Below are 17,605 nucleotides of genomic sequence, written 5' to 3' on the forward strand. Positions count from 1 at the left end.
TTTTAATAGTTCTGTGATAACTCTCTAGCTTATAAATTCTCTTGCTGAGAAGCTCAGATTATTCTGATCTTGGCTAGAAGACTTGTACATCTTTGCAGGCAGATTTTTAACTGTAGCTTCAGCTTAATTTCTGGAGAATCAAAGTGTTGAGTAATAAAGTATTGGAGAAGGACTATACTTTGTATTTCTGTCTGTATTTAAAACTTACTTATTAAGATCAGTGTTAATTAAAGCAGCATCCTGCCACTGGAGGTCTGCAGAAGCACAGAAAGTACTGAATGCTGGAGTGTGCTGTAGTGTGGAGGAGAGCAGCTCAAACCTGAGATGTACATCTCCAGTGCAAGATGTTTGTATTGTCTCCTGAGTACAGAGCCAAATGTTGCACCTTGCAGTGTGCCCAGCAAGGCCAAGGACTCTGAGCTACCCTGTGCCTGGAGCTGTCAGAGCAATCCTGCTCTGAAAGGCATTCTGAAAACTCTGCCAGTATAGACTGTTCAGTCAAGTTGTGTTCAAACTCCTCCTTTCTTAGCATTCTGATTACTAAATCTGCATTGTCAAGCAGCACGAGGCAGCAGTAAAAAGCAATCCTGCAGTGAGATGTTGAGGTCATAAGGCAGAACCTGAAATGTATTGAAAGAGAGTGGAAATCTACTTTGAGAAAATGTGTGTTATGAACACAATGAGGATCCAGACCGAGCAGTAGTCTAAAAGCTGAAGGGTGGAGCAGTGAGCAAAGGTGAAATGTTTTGCATCAGGGTTGTCAGCAGTTAAAGGGTGCTTTGACTGTATCTTCTAGGGGATTCACTCACTGTGTCCATAAAATCTGTGTCAGTGATGCATTCCAGTTACAGATTTCTAATGTGTAAAGATGTCAGCTAAATCCTCAGGTGTCTGTGGCCAGCTCTCCCTGGGAGAGCCACAGAACATCTTGTAACGAATGCACAGTAAACTCAGCTGACTCACCACGTCAAAAAGATTCCCATTCAAGAATTAGAAGAGGTTAGAGACTTCTTCCATCAATGCAGGTGGCACTTCTGCACCAAGGTGTGGCTGCTGGCAATCACAGCAGCACTGGAAGGAGCTCAGTGCACCTTGTGACCCCAGACAAAATCCACACAGACCCTTCAGCACCACTTTCCACTGCACAGCCCATGTGTCCTCTAGAGCCCAGGCTTGTCCTAGGTTCTGTGTCAGACTCAGCTCTCTTCTTGTGTGAGAGAAAAGGTAAACATGACTGCAGTGAGTTGGTTTCACCAGGCTACAGAAATGCAGAGTGGGACAGCACAGCCAAGCCATGAGCAGGGTATTTGTTACTGTAGCAGGTAATTGCAGAGCTGGTGCTGTGATTCTGCAGGCACATTTCATTTTTCTGTACATTATGTGCATGGGAAAACTATACTCCAACATTCCATACAGTTAATTGGGGAAAAAGATAGTACTGCTTAGTGAAGTTGGCATTAAACCTGAAATTACTGAAAGCAAGCCTGGCCTCTGGCTTGGAATGTGACCTGCAAGGCACCCCCCTGTCTGTGGTAGTTTGCCACAGCAGCCCTGGCCTGACCTGTGACAGGTTTGGTCCCAGAGCAGCACAATCAGCTGGCTGCTCCAGCACAGACTACTGAGGGTTAATTAGAGCCTGGCAGCTTCTTTTTTGTTAGGGAAAGTTGACACTCACTGGTCATGTGGAGTCAAAACCAGGCTAAATATACTGCACAAAGCAATGTGACAGAGTTGAAGAGGTTGTTCACATAAATTCAGCTGGTAGAGTTCTGTCTGAGACTGACAGAAGAAGGTGTATGTCCCAGGAAATGTGTGCTGCACTCTGTCCATAGTTTTCCTTGAGGTTTGCTGGTCCTTGTTACCTCTGTCAGGAGAGCAATTCACTCACCTGTCCTCTAAAACACACAGTTTGTATGTTTCTTGCAAAGCACATTAAAAAACTCCACTCTCTGCTACTCACTGAAGCAGCACTGCAGACAATCATGCATTCTAGAATATTTTGGGAAATTTACTCTTCTAAAACCAGTATATCGTCTAGGTTATGTCCCACAGCACATCCTGCTCCAGTTCAGCAGCAGTAAAGGATACACAGGCCAAACTTTTAATCAGATAGTGCTACAAAAACAGGAAGTTAATTGACTCCTGTAGGAGGAGACCCTGAAAACCAAATGGAATGACTCCAGGAGCTCTTTGGTCTGCCTGTACCCATAACAGAACTCTAATTTAAAGTTGACTTCCTGCTTTCACCCAAACCGAGTGCTCATAATTGAGGGTTTAAAGCTTTTCTTAAACTTTCTTTACTTAAAGACTGAGTCAGGACAATGAGTTCATTCAGAAAAGTATGAATTTTTGATCAGTTAAACAGATCTACCAGGCGTCATTTTTCTTGATTTTTGTTTGAACTTCTTAGGTTTTATTTTGGCTTTATATTCTTTGGGTACAGAAAGCTTTCTCAAATGTTTAGGGTATTACAAAGTATAAAGGTATTTTTAATGTATATTTTTCTGGTACCTCAAGTTCTGCCTAATATGTGTGTTAGAACAAAATCTTTATGTGTATCACAGAGTTGAAAAGGCTGTTGTTTCATGTCCCACGTTTCCCAAACAAGAAGCAGTGTGTGCCTGAGGGCAGTGCATGCTCTGTTCCAGAAGGTGCTGGCTGGAGATGCTGTGTGTGCTGTGCATGGCACAATTTGTCAGGGACTGATAAAAGCAAACACTCACCACTGTCAGCAGCTTTGGTAGTGCACACAAGAACCTCAGGATCTTGCTAAGGATGAAACTAATTAGAAAAATTGCTCAGAAATATATTTTCCTGCCAGAGTGACATATAATCCTTACTGTATAAGCTGTGCTGTCTTAATGGTGCAGATGCTGTTGCTTTATAAGCTAATGAACTCCACTGTTCTCTCTGGAGGCTTTTTGGCAGTGTTTGTTGTCTGCTCTTTTGAAAGCTTCACCTTTCCAAAGAGGGTTGTTGGTACAGTTAATTTGTTTCCTCACGAGGCAGATTCCTGCCCATCTCCCTGGATTCATTAGATCTTTATTTAAATATCACTTTCTTGCTGTTTCTACCGTAATTGATGGGGGAAAATGATCTTTTTTAATCTCCTATTATTTGACAAGAGTTTATCCTTAATTTACTCCTTTCCTTCACAATGGCAGCGGACATTTTCATTGAAACCCAGATAATGCTTTCCACTTCCCATTTAAACATGTGTAATTTTACACTTTGAACAATTAAGCATAAGAAGTCACCCAAAGAGGTAATTTGAGCTGCTTGAATTTCAGAAGGAAGTAAGAGTAGATTCCTTTGTTCTCCCAGGAGTCATCCCTAAGCAGGGCTTAGATACCATGCTGGCAAAACAAGTGTGTGCCTCTATCCAGAAGGCACAAATTAGCCAGGGTCCAGAGTAATTTTCTTAATTGTGTTAAAGCCTAGTTGACTAAATTTGCAACCCTGTCTTGGGCAGGGAAAAAAAACAAATCCAGCCCTGTTGTAAGCTCTGCCTAGCCACTGATCACAACTGCATAAACACAGACTTGTTGGTTAAAATAATGAACACACTATTTGACATTGATTTTTCCTCTAGGAAAGCAGTTCCATGAAATGCAGCTCTGCACTACCTGCAGGGTTTCTCATGTGGCCCAAGGCTGAGGGAGCCACCTGTGCCAAGACAGCACGGGGTGTCCTGGCACTGGAACTGTGGTGGCCCCACTGCAGAGCCGTGCCTTGGGCAGGGTGTGCACTGGGACAGCTCCCTGTGCTTGGGGCAGAGGCAAAATGGCACAACAGGTTTGCTTCACTAGGACTCCTTTGCCCACCCTGGAGTTGCTGTCCAGTGCCACAAGTACTTCTAATTTGACCACAGTAAGTAAAGCAAATTGAAAAAACTGAGGGAAGAATGTTCTAAACACAAATACTAAAATCAGATTTAAGTAGTATAAATGCATTCATGATGATGCAGCTATGCAGACATCCAAAAAAATAACCATTACCTTTATGGCTCTGGCTGCTAAATGAAAGTAAATATACAAGTAAATATACAGGAAAAGTGATAATGTTTTTAATAAGCACTCTGATAACTTATAAATAGTTACTTATGTCACATACGCAGTGTTTGTGAATGAAATGGGGGATTTCAATTTAGTGCTGTTAAAACAAAAATGAAAATCACTTCCTGGTTGAGTGAACTGTAACTTTTGGTTTAGTCCAGTCAGTAGTTATGTCTGTCTTCTTCTCTGACACAGACAGTTTTATCTCTGACCTGGAATACCAGCCATCAGGTTCAACAGAGAAATGGACTCAACATTCAGCACTCATGTCCAACTCCTTTGTGGAAAATCTAGAGGGTGAGTCTGCTTACTGAAATGCTTCAATGTTTGAAATTGGAGCACAAAGGAAAGGGGAAAGTGTTGTAAGAGTTTTAAGAGCTGCAAGTGAAAAGCACTGTGTAATGCTGAAGTATTGCTATAACCAGACACCTGTGTATTCTGAAATAGTTGGAAATTTAGCATTTGTGAACCAGGTGTACACTCATTCAGTAAAAACCTCCACTCAAAGTATACAGAGCTGCCACAGAACTTCCTGTGTGCTGTAGGATCTAGTAAAATAGCAGAAGAGGATATAAAAATCTGAAGCCAAATATGGGCAAGGTAGAAGAGTGGCCAGATCAGTCAACTGAGAAATTTGGAATGTTTCTCTTTTTCAAAAAGATGAAGCATTGTCAATTTAAATAGATGGAATACAGTGGTATGCACCTCCAGTCAGAGTATTAGGAATACAGGTCCATAACTAGACTTAGAGTTGAATGTGCCTTATAATTGGGTAAGAATATCTGGATTTTTTATTTCAGCTTCTTTATTTCACATATAAGGAAGATAATTAGGCCCTATGACTCTTCTAAATACTAATGGTATTAGAATTGTTGCATGGTCTATTGGTCTTGTTTGTGTTTAGACTTTAGTGGTTTTCACTTTATTACAAACATGCCTAAAATGCCAAAGAACTATACTGTCCTTTTTCTCTCAATACATGCACATATACATCGTAAAGACTTATAACATTTTCTACTTTCTCCATAAATTTGTAAAGGTTAATAACTGTAAATGTACAGTAGATTTGGTGACAGTGAAATAACCAAGCTCTTCATAAAACTTTCACACAATTACTGTGTAGACTGATCCTAAGTTTGCCTATGAAGCTGAAATAAACCACACTGGTCTTTTGCAAGCTTTCAAGAAACTTAATTCTGCTTTCCTTACCTATCAAAATGTTGTTAGTAAGGTAAGTAGCTCCTATTTGGAATGGCAGAGCCAGGGAATGGACTGTACGCCAAGCTGACATTCCTGTGTCTTTAAACAGCAAATCAATTAGTAAAATAAGAGTTATAACTTAGATTATTTCAGTGTTCTGCACTATATCCTGTGCAATTCAGAATCTGGTAGGTTCAGAATAATTTTTGAAGAGCAGGAGTTCTTGAAAAATAGAAATTCAGACTAATAATAAAGTAACCCTCAAATACCAGTGTCCCCAAGTGAAAAATAACACATAGTGTGGTAAACCCCAAATTTAGGCCTATGAAATGTATGCTGACAGGTCCCTTTTATAAAGAGCACACAAACAGAAACCCAGACAGAAACACATTTACACACAAGTGTTAGCATTTGACAAATGCAATTGAGAAACATGGCATTTTTAAAAATGAAAATAATGAGTATTTTGTGTATTTGACACAATGTAGTGTGGTGTTAATACAGGATAGGATACAGAGGAAAGTAGGATGGTTTTGTACCTTGAAGAATGCTCAGTGTCAAATCAGACAAGTTAACTGTATCCACTGCCAGTACAGAATTTTTACAGAGCCAATTTTCAGGCTTAAATTAGGAAGAACACAGCTTCTAAATTATATTGCTGAGGAGGAGAGCAACTGTGACTGCAGTGTGCTGCAGGAGATCAGAGCATCTACCAAGGCAGGAAATAACCAATGGAATACTTGAGTCATCCTTTAGAGGAGGGGTAAGTGAGGTGACTGCTACAGGGAGTACCAAAACATGAGGAGAACCCTCATGAGGAAATAGCTCTTTATTTGGTTGAAAGGAGTGCACAAAAACTTCTTGAAAAAATTAAATTTTGTTTTGTAGCAGTTTCAGCATCACAGACTGTGGCAAACTTGAAAAGGCAAACTGTAGAAAACAACCAAGCTTATGAAAATATAATAGGTGGTCAGAAGGGTCACACAGTTGCAAGCAGTCTGCAGATTATTTATGAAGGTTCTTAAGTGTGCAATTACTCTGCTGTGAGAGAGACTACAAGCTGCTTCCACATGCAGAAATCAGAACAGAACATAAAAATTATGAAGTTAAATGGGAAATGTAACCAACAGATGACTAATCAGTTACTTAGTTAAAATTAGGTAAGTGATGTTAGAAAGTTTTGTGTATTGATGTTGACAATTGAGGAACTAGAGATTCTCATGCCCAGAATCCTTTGAAAAAGAGACACGTGGCAGGATCTGCCTCAGTGTAAGGTGTCAGCAGAAAGGTTTCAGAGCAGTGACAGTGACAATTGTCCTCAAGTAGATGACATGGCAGACAGCAGCTCTGGAAGAGCAAGCAGCAGTTAAATGTAAAGTAGAACCTGATGTGGAGCCTGGGTAAATGTGACACTGCTGCTGCTCTGCTTTTCAGAAGGGTGAAAGCCAAAAACTCTCCAGAAACCTCTACAGCAAGATCTTGTGATTAAAGGAAACCAGGTAGTTAAAGTGAAATGAGAGTAAGGGAAGGAATCAAACCTGCGCTCATCAATACAGTGCTAACTATTCTCATTTAAAGCTGTCTTGAATTTAATATGAGAACCATGAGAACTTCTCAGTAGTGTTAAAAGTAGTCTTGAAAGGGTGAATAAATGCTAGGAATGTCCGGGGAACAGCAGAGAATAAGAAAATGCTACTCCTTAGATCTATTTTGTGGCCACATTTTGTCCCTGATGCCACAGAGGAATTAGATGAATGCCTGTTGTTGGTTCTGCTAGAACTCTGCAGCCAGAAAAAGGAATGAGGAGAAAATGCCAAATACAATAAAATGAGTGGGGGGCACAGAAAAGGTAATGGAAGGTAATTCCTGGGAAGGAAACCAGTAAGTGACCATCAAGTAATCCTGGGGCAGGTTCAGCACATCTGAAAAGCATTGCTATTGCTATGGGGAGTTAAGCTTTGCAATCTGCTGTCACAGAATGTTGCAGTTGACAGAATTTTGCACAGACCTTAAAAGATCCTAGAGAGAAAAATCCAAATGGGAACATTTGGCACAAAAGATGCTGTCTCTAACTCAGGAGTTCCCGGGGACAAACACATTTTGGAGGCTGATGGAACACCCTGGGGAAGCATTGTTGTATCTTGCACACGTCTCTGCTCTTGCCCATTGCAGTGGTCTGTAATCTGAACTGGTTTGCCTGAAGTTCTCCATAGAGGTTTTCAGGAAGTATTTTTGACTTAGAAAAACCTAAAATGTTTGGTAACTGCCAATAAAGATACTTGCTTGTCCTGTAGAAAGTAGATTAGTGGCTTCCTGCAAGGAAAAAGAGGTTACTTGCATTATTCCCTGAAAGGCCTGTAGGTTCATGAATTTCCTTTTCTTATATTCCTATAAAAATATATATGCTTAGATATACTTCTGTTTTCCTTTGTGCTCCAGTACAAAATATTTGTCTTTTAGTACAATGAGAGGGGAAATTAGATACAGAGCAATTCAGAAGCATGTTCGTTTTTGCTTGGCATTTGATTAAGGAGGATAATGCCTTTGCTTTTGATATTAGAACTTCAAACACCTTAAAAACACCTTAAGAGAACTTGTTACTCTAAATTCATAGTTCTGGGGGGGGGGTTAATTTATCCAAAACATCCAGGAGTTTATTATTAGAAGCACCAGCTTCTAATGCTGATGTCTTGCTTCATAGCACAAGAGCTCTGTTCTGTTCAAATCCGTGAACATGGATCACTTTCTGTAGGTGGGGATTTCTCCAGAGGGGTTGCTCAGTGCTGGAGCAGCTGATGGGATCAGCACCCACAGCTCTGGGTGTCACTCACTGCACAAATGGCTGAGCTCTTCAGCCTAACTTTAGGTCTTAAAACTGTGCATAGCAAGTTGCAAAGTTTGAAGAGCTCATCCTGAGCAGCCTGGCTGTCAGGCTGTGGCTTTGTCAGCTGTCCAGGGCAAGCCTTCAGTGACCAGAGGCAAAATCCTCAGGGGCAGGGAGGCCTCAGTGCTCCAGCTGCTGCCCCTTGTGCAGTGAGCAGGGACTGGAAATAGGCAGACAGAGCACAATGGGAAATGAAAACCATGGGAAGAACCCAGTGAAACAGAGTCAGTGGTTGCTCTTATTTTACAGCAGATCCCAAAGTCAGAGCTACTTCTACTCTGTTCTACCCATATTGATGTTAGGATGCTGCTTCATATTTTTCAGTTTTTCATTTTGTATGCTGGAGCCTCTGTCTGACATTTGGTGCTTTCTCAGTGCAGTGTGTTGATCCTTTCTTGATGCAGCACAGAGAGGGAAAAGCTTTGCAATGCAATATTGCAGTATCACCACTACTGACCAGGCCAATCTAATCTGTTTGTAGCAGATTTTCTCCCCACCAATTTAACTTCTGTTCTGCACCCTCTTGTTTTTAACTGTTAGTATAAATTTGCCAGCCAGGTTATGTTCTAGATAAATACTAAGGGAGGAAAAGGTGAAACTATTGCAAATAAAGTAACAGCTGAAATTCTGAAATCTGGGAAAACTGCCAAAGAGGTCAATTACATAGACAGAGAAAAGTTGTTGAAATAATTTTCATTTCACAACCCAATATTCAAAAAAGGAGAAAAAAGTGTTTTAAAAACCTGCTGTATCACATTTTGATCTGTGCCATATCTGACAAGTTTTCAAAGTGCAGTTATCAGTGTTGTATGGAGGAATGTGCCATGAGTGTACACAGGGTGGTGTGTGCACCCCTTTCTCTCTTTGTCTGCTCCAGTTGTCATTTCAGGATTATTGACCTGGCCTGTTAGCACAGGAAACACTTTGTGGCATTTTTGATATCATCCACTCAGTTGACACTGATCATTCAGAATGATTTTAGGTATCAGTAGGTACCAAATGATTACTAAATATTAGCAAGGCCTCTGTAATGGTTCAGTGTGTAAGGCATTTCTGATTCCTCCTGACTTGAGGAGTGAGGGGAGGGTCCAGGCTGTGGGATCAGCAGTCAGCACCTGCCCCACAGGTACCAAACAGGCAGGGATTACCAAACTGGAGGGGCCATGCACTGAAAAGTCAAGGTCTACTTGCACAACTGTTCATCTAAAGTCTAATGAAACTGGCTCTCTCCAAAGAGGCAGCAAAAGTATGAACTACAGAACACAGAGAACATGAAAACCTTCCTGGAGATGTGTATTGCAGAATCCCAAACAAGCTCTGCATCCTTCCCCTGCAAACTGGTGCTGCAGAAAGGAAATGGTATCAAGACAAGGAGGTTTAACAAAGCCATGCATGCTGCTTTCCCAGTGTCTAGTTGCTAATGGGATGGCTCTTAAGGTTAAGCAAAAGGGAGTATGAAATCTTTATATTTTTAGGACAGACTAGCCCCTGCAGCCCATAGTCAAAAGTAGGAGAGGTAGGAAAAGTGGTTTTATAAAAGTAAAGAAATTTTCTTTTGTTTATAAAGCATCAGCAGTACAGCCTGAGCTTGTCCTTTATCAGAATTGTTGAAATTTGTTCCTCTCCCAATTTGTCACCTGAAGAATTTGAGTTTTGCTAGACAATATCGTAGAAAACCTGTATTTATGGACATTAATTAAGATTTCAGATTTAATCACAGACTGTTACATCTTGTGTGCTTGCCCCTCATTGGAAGAAGGTGACATGTCATGCATTCAAATACTGACCTGGATTTCTCTTTTAGTCTTTAATATAAAAAGGAAAATGTTGGATGATTTCACCCTCAGCCTTGTACATTTTTATGCAAGATTTTATCTCTTACTGACTACATGATTTACATTTGAAACTGCTTTAATTTATACCATTCCCCATCAGAAAGACAAGTTCTGATAATGCTGGTATTATATTAATATTATATGTGCCATGAAAGATTAGAGACTGATCTGCTGCCTTCTGCAAGTTCTCCTTTCTCTGAAGCCTTTATTTTTATCCTCATCTGTACCTCATCTAAACAATGGAGAGTCTTCTGGAGTCTGCAGGCTCCCCCAGTCCATTTGTTGGGTACAGAGTTCCAGACAGCTGAAATGGACATTCCTGGAAAGTACAGAATAGGAAGATGTGTTAGTTGGGAGGCCAAGGTCTGTGAAAAAATGCCTTGGTCAGACACAGCAGCAAAAGCATTTTCAGCCTTTTCTTGAGGCCTGCAAGGTGCTCTAGCAGAACACTGATTTACATCTTATTTTGAAAAAAGCACACTTGAATACTGGTTGGTTTTATAAATTAGCAATTCTTGCAAAGTCACTGGGACAAGTAAGGTTCTTCCACTAGAATTCTTCATTGGAATGAAGACATTTGCCTAAGAAATGGTAGATATCTCTAATGGAAATCCATGTACACCAGATAAATCTGTATTCACCACATCTAAAAGTATTGCAAAAAACCCCCACTGAGCTACAAACAGCTTCTTATAAACAAATCAGTGATTATTTGGAATAAAGCAACACAAACTAACCTGTAGCTTTGATATTCTACATAATGACTTCTGCAGAAGTTTGGCAAATAAAACCCCATGTGACCAGCTATTGTCTTCAGAGTAATGTGTTCCAAGGAGAGTGCAGTGCCAATGGCTACGTGCTGTTCAGTTAAACACCTCTGCCTGTGGGAACTACAAAACATTGCAGGACAGACCAGTTTGTGCTGATGGTGCTAGTACAGATACAGATCAGCCATCAAAACTTAAGGGAAGTAACTAATCATTTCAAAATACTGAACTTCAGAATGTTATTGGTAATGTTTTTATTGTAGCACTCATGAAAGTTTTAGCAGTACTGAGCAGCTGGGACACTGGGTTTGCACAGAGCTGCTGTTCAATAGATAAGAGCTGTTGGAGCTCCTGAGAGCAGGCTAATGAATGCCCTGACAGAAGCTGCTGGAGCACAGTTCTTATGAATAAGCATCTATCATTTGTTTAAAAAATAAAAAGTTGTGGGTTTATTTAGCAGTTTTTTACTTATGTATTGTGTTGGCCTAATCAAAGTACTTAGAAAAGTGCCCTACCCGCAGTCACACAGTTTGCAGTGCCCTCGTGCAGTTAGGTTCATTGAATGCAGGTTTTTCTAAGCCAGATGAATTGCACATCTTGTAATGCTGGAGGGAATTGGCTTTTCCACGGTGTGTGTGACCTGTTGGAACCCTTGGGTTCAATACCAGGGCTGTAACAAGCTGTCCTTGCACTCGTGAGGAGAAAACCATTGCAGGGATGAGTAACAAACTCCTCCATTACACACAGGGCTGTGCAGGAGGTGGTTTTAATGCTCTCCTGAGTGACACAACCTCTTTTCAGAGCTGAATTTTCTAAGTTACATGGACTTCAGCATATTGACATTATTAATAAATTTCCTTTCAGAACTACTTATGGATCCTACTGCAACAAATGGCAATGCTCAGGCTGTTCAGTGCTAGAAACACAATTTACACCAGCTGTAGATTGGTTTTGTTATGCTTCTACCAGACAGGAATAGTTGGTAGGAAAGTAAATCCTGCTATGGAAAATTAAGGAAGCATTAAGAAAGGTGATGAAGTGCATCAACACTGTCCTGTAAAATTACCCAATAGAGAACAAAGTAGCAAAAGCCTGGGTTCCAGATCTGTTAAGGTGTTCAATAGAAGCAGCTTATTAGCAGAACAAAACGTTCTAAACATAAAAATGGTCCTTAGTCAACAAAAAGATCCATTAAATACCTGTTTGTAGAAGGTCCAAGCAAACTCATGCAATGATTAAGGAAAGGCCTCTGTAATTCAGCCTATTCAAAGTCTTGCTGAGAAAGAGATGATATAACTTACTGCCCACTCAGTAATGGGAATCAACAGGACTCATTGCTTCTAACAATGAAATAATAATTTAGATTGTGGTTATGGTCCAATATTTTTCTAAAATTTGTCATTATTATTTAATGATATATTTTTCATGTCCACATAGAATGTTATTCAGTTTTCTTTGATAACATTACCAAGGTCCATTTTTGTAAAATAGACATTTCTATCACTGCTTTTACACTTAGCCTTTAAAATTATAATTTTTATCATCTTCCAACCTCAATTGTCCTGCATTTAATTACATAGGATTTAGAGTAGGACTTCAAGATTATAATTTCTTAATAACCTAGGTTAACTTTGTCACATTCATGGAGGTGTCCCTCACTTTTAAATAGTACAAGTTGATTAAACTTGACTGAAGTTGACACAAACTGGCCTGTATATTAGTCCATGCTGAATCTTCACTGTAGGGAAATTGACTGATATAATTCACTTACTGTGGTTTCAGAAATGCAAGTATACAGAAAACTGGCCCAATTAATAGGTATGTAGTGTTTAAAAAGAATATTCTCTTAACCTGAATGCAGGTTCTTAGGAAGTTCTGTAAGTAGCCTGAAAGAGCCAGGAGTTGCTGGAGTTATTTGTTGTGCTTGTCACGCTCTGGAACAGAAGGAGTTCTGTGGGGAAGCCTCAATAAACCTGACCTGTGCTGTGCCTTTCAGTTACCTGTGTGTCATGAATGCTCATGTGCTTATTTTCTTCAAGGAGCTTAGGGATTCTCCTGCATGGATTATGGCAGGACGTTTTTTCCCCCTTGCTTAACTGTTGCTGAAGCCAGGCTCCTCATTCATCTCCTGTTACATAACAGCATCAAGGCTCAGCTCTGAAAGTATTTATTTTTAAAAGGGTTATGCTGATGAGTTCTGCCTTTTGGAAAGTATAAAAGCTGTCAATTTTTAATATTTCTTCTTTTTTTTATAGTGAATGAGATCATAGGAAGAGATATGTCCCAGATCTCAGTGTCACATGGACCACCAGTGGCCAGCCAGCCTGCACATCCGTGTCCTGGGTCCCTGGAGACGAGAATATCTGATGGAATCCAGTAATGGATAAGCTAACGACTCAACATCCATGACAACGTCACAGTTTCTCTGAATATTTCTTCATCCTCTTCCTCCTTAGACTTACTGTGCTTCCAACTCTGTGGCCTTTATGAACTGGAACAGTGGATCCTTGCAAAGCCCTTTTAGTGGGTTACATTTTTGATGTAGAGACAGAGCATTTTAATTATAGTTCCTCGGATGCTGTAAAGAGACTTCTTAAAATGGACACACAGAACCTACACCAGATATTTTAACTGTTTTAAAGTTACAAACAAGCTTTGCTTTTTGCATTTAAATAGAATACTTTTATATTTTAAGTGCTTCAGATGTGTGGAGGTGTTAGTTTGCTCTTATAATATTCACAGTCCTGAACGTGGAAGATTGAATGCACATCTTCAGTGTGCTGCTTGCCCTTAGAGGTAGTATAGTTTGTAACTGATGATTTGTAACACCTTTTGGTCATTTTGGAAAGCCTTTAAAGCTTCTGTTGTTTCATTTTTTTTTTCTTAATAAGATCTTCCAGTGGCAAGTTGTACCTGTCATCTGAAGCCAATGCCACGGAAGCCATTGTGTATAGGAATACTGTAGTGTTTTCTTTCTTAGATTCATAGGAAGCAAAGCCAAATGTAGATCTGCACTTGTTTATAAACTGAAGATGTTACTTGATAGGCTGCAAAAAGACCATTCCATCATGAAAGTGTTGGGATAGAAATTACATTCCAAAATTTAACTTTTATAACTTTGTGGATAATCTTCCTGATCTTTATTAGCACAGGCTCCTTCTTGAAATAGCTTTTTTCTTAGCAAGTTACATTTGTAATCAAATTTGAGCAGTAGGATTTTAGTTTAAAGAACAGCAACGTCAAAGCCATGTTAGATACAGGAGAAAAATTAATGTTTGCTGAGGATCTAAATATTCCCATTATCCCTGCAGAATATGGGTTTGAAATCACCAGTTCAGTGGCATTCAAGTTTTCAATGCAATAGATCATCTGATCACATCTGTTATCTTTTATATTCTGTATGCCCAACCATGCCACTTGGGAACTCCTAAGGAGATGACAGTTGCAGTTCCTTAAATTGAGGCTGTTTGTAAATGTCAGTTTGCTAAAAGTAATTTACTGTGAATAGTGGTTGGGCAGTCCCATGTGTCCATGTTTCATTTCAAAGGTGTGAAGCAGGAGCTACCAAAGAAATACACAAGATTCAGCAGCAGCAGTAAACTCTGCTGTGCTCTGAGGATGCATCTCCTTTATCCCCATAATCTGATGAATTTGAAAGAATCTGTTTACATCATTACTTAAAAATCTCTGCCCTTTCCAGTCAGACACTGTGGAGAGGATCCAGCACTGCCTGTGGAGGCCACAGCCTTTTCCCTCCCCCAGGAATCACTCATTGCAGAGCTTCCCTCCATGGAACACACAGGGTACACCAGTCATGGCAAAGGCCAGCTCTGAACATCCAAGGTGTTCCTTTTAGTTGCTCATTTGGGTGAGCCATGATGATCTAACAAAAGTTAAGAGTGAATTAACACAAAGAATTAGAAAATTGGAAAATATATTTGCATTGGATCCAGTTCAGGCAAGTGTAGCCATTTTAGCAGTTAACACAGGGGGAGCACATGCCCTCTGTAGACTTCAAAGGAATGAAGGGGTCTGACAGTGGAGAGCAGTGCTGAGTTACAACACCTGGGAAAGCAAACACAGCCTCTACTGATGTTGCATTTTGGCAAACAGTGGTGGGGAAAACTTTGGATTGAGCCTTTTGCAGGCAGAACCTTACACCTTGAGTGAAGTCAGTGCCCAAGCAATACCATAGCTGTAATCTCATCTCTGTAACAGCTGAATCATGAACTTCTAAAGACCATATTAAGTGGGTAAAATTGTAATTTTATCATGTACTTCCTTTTAAGACTGCAGCCTGAGGCTACTAACTTGATGTATCATAATTATTTCAAACAACTTAATGCAAGGCCACTATGTACCTGCTGGGAATCTTAAGCATCCTTTTTGTGAATGTACTGTTGAGTGGTGCAAATCTTGACATTTGCAGGAAATAATTGGCAGGGCTGGAATCTGGAAAGTGTGATATTGCAATTGTCCCTCAGCAATGGTGCTTTTCTCTGTCCTCTACTCGTGTGTGTTAAAGGTCCTAGAAAGAACTCACATGCTCAGAAATACATCTACTTCTGTTTTTAACACCTTCAAAACAAACCAAACCACACAATGCTGTAAACCATTTCATTGTCTCACAGTGTGTGCTGGTGGCAAGGCACGTTCCAGTTTTCATTCATGTATTGGGTCTTTTGCATTAAGCATTGTTTGTAGGAGAATTCTGACTGAAAAGCTTTTCATACTGTATGGGATTTATGCTCCTTTATCCTGCTGGTACAGACTCTCCTTGCAAGTTCTCCAAGTAGCTGGAATTCACACTGTACCTAAAGTATAGGAGCCCAAACAATCCGGAGTTGCTATGCACTAAATTTTCTGATGCCTTTAAATACCTTGATGCCTGTAGACATAGAAATGCTTTCCTATTTAAAAATGAAATTTAAAAAAATATAGCTTTGGATACTAAAGCAGTTTTGTATTTGCCTTGTAAAAGCTTCAATACAAGGGTCTTAATTTTATTTTAGCTTGTGTGATAACGTAGATAAAGACTGTTAATCTTGTATAATTTTAGTGATATAAAAAGCACATGATCTCTATTGGACTATGCAAATTTAATTAAACAACAGAACCCGGCAACTGTTAATATTTTGTTGGCATCCACTTCCTTGTCCTTAAGTCCTGTCTTCTCCCTGAGTTCTTTCCCAAAAATTTTTAATACTTAGGTTATCCTGAAGGAAAGCCTTAATGATGAGGTCGCTTTTCTATAAGGAGGGTGAAAGATCAATGTTTGGGGGAAAAAAAAAGGGGGTAGCATATTAATCCAGGGGGACAGGGGTGAGTTGTGAAATTACCATAAACTAGGAATCTGAATTTCTGTAGTAAAACTTACCTGTTATCAGGGGAACTGCCACCCTTTTTAAACCAAAGAATGAAAAAATGGTTTTGTTCTGATACAAAGCTTTGAAACTCTATTTTTGATACTCATAATGGATGTCATTCCTTGAGGTTTGGAAATCGTTCAAATTGAAGTTTTATATTTAAAAATGTGGGACAATAAAGATTAAGTTCTAGATGTTTACAGAGCCTTGTATTGTAATTTCATGTACATTTTGTATTTTAAACATTTTTGTAAGTTATGATTGCAGTGCTACTTGCAGAAATAAAGGGAAAAACTTGCATTTAGGCTCTTAAATCATAGTGTTCAAATAAATAAAAATAATGCAAATACATTGTCATTTATTTGAAATGCAGACCCAGATGTAGTGGGAAGAATCTCCATTTGTGGTGCAGTGTAACCAGCTGTGCCAGGCTGGGACAGGGGAAGTGGGGGGCATTGGCTGTTCCCCCTGGAAGGGCGATCTGACAGAGACTGGGGCTCAGATTGGAGCCAGCCTGTGAGCCTCCCCCTGCCTCGGAGCTAATGCGCAGTGCTGGCAGAGTGTCAGCCTGCACGGTGCTGCTGCTTCCCTATTTCAACTGTTACTGCTTCAATTAAACAGTCACGAGATTATTTTGAAAGATTTTTCCAGAAATTATTATTCAAGAGAGTTCATCATAAAAAGTAATTCCCATTCCTGAAAGGATATTATCATAGATGTAGTTAAACAGTTTCTGAAAAAAATGTGAAATTCCAACAAAGTTCATGGTACTTGCCAAATCCTGGCTGATCAGGCAGCCCGGAGGGAAGTCCCTGTGGGTACAGCCAGGCCTTACAATGTGTATCTCATCTCGGTGATCTCGGTGCTACTGGAAAGGTTTTTATTTCCCTTGCAGTTTCCTGCCGGGCCCTTTCCCTACCCGGGGAGGTGCGGGGCTGTTCCGAGCCGAGCGCGGAGCAGAAGCTGCGGCCTTTGGCTGCCCCGCTCACCCGCACGGGGAGAGCGGCGGAGCCGGGATCGGGCCGGGCCGGGAGCAGCGCCCCGCGGAGCTGTCCCGCCCCGTTACCTTCAGCTGCGTTTGCCTATAAATACACCAGAAAGGGGATGCTCGAGTGGCACCAGCCGAGGCACGGTAAATATAGCCGAGCTTTAGTAAAAATAGCGCCGGCAGTTTGAAAGCTGTTCACATGTTCTGCAGGGTGATTACCCGGGGTATAATTAGCACACACCGACACCAGCAATAAGCCATTGACTGCGTCTCCTTCGCCTTTCAGATGCAAATGGGCTGGAGGCGGCTCCGCTCGGTGCTGGGGGCGCACAGGAGCGCTGGCACACGCGCGGCTCTCGCTGCACACACCGGGCTTTATTCCAGGCACGGTGCAAACGGCGCTTCTGCCTTGCACAACACTGGTTTGGTGTCGCAGCTAATCAGAGAAAAGGAATGTCCTGTGCAAGCCAGTTCCTTCAGAAGAGTAACCAGACGTTTTCACTTGGGACC

General features: G+C 40.6%; 1 protein-coding gene across 2 annotated transcripts in view; it reads left to right on the top strand.

Annotated features, from left to right (window-relative positions):
* NFATC3 (nuclear factor of activated T cells 3) overlaps positions 1-16,449 on the top strand; it is a 64,360-nt gene extending 47,911 nt beyond the window's left edge. Inside the window, exons 10-11 of one of the 2 annotated variants that reach the window (XM_058034149.1) lie at positions 4,251-4,352; positions 12,997-16,449. In XM_058034149.1, coding sequence (XP_057890132.1) covers positions 4,251-4,352; positions 12,997-13,121 — 227 coding nt within the window. In that variant the 3' untranslated portion in view covers positions 13,122-16,449. The remainder of the gene's footprint in view (positions 1-4,250; positions 4,353-12,996) is intronic. The other variant, XM_058034150.1, reaches the window with a different exon arrangement.
* Positions 16,450-17,605: the final 1,156 nt, after the last annotated feature.

The sequence above is a fragment of the Melospiza georgiana genome, chromosome 14 (genome assembly GCF_028018845.1).
Source record: "Melospiza georgiana isolate bMelGeo1 chromosome 14, bMelGeo1.pri, whole genome shotgun sequence".
In the NCBI taxonomy this organism is placed as follows: domain Eukaryota; kingdom Metazoa; phylum Chordata; class Aves; order Passeriformes; family Passerellidae; genus Melospiza; species Melospiza georgiana.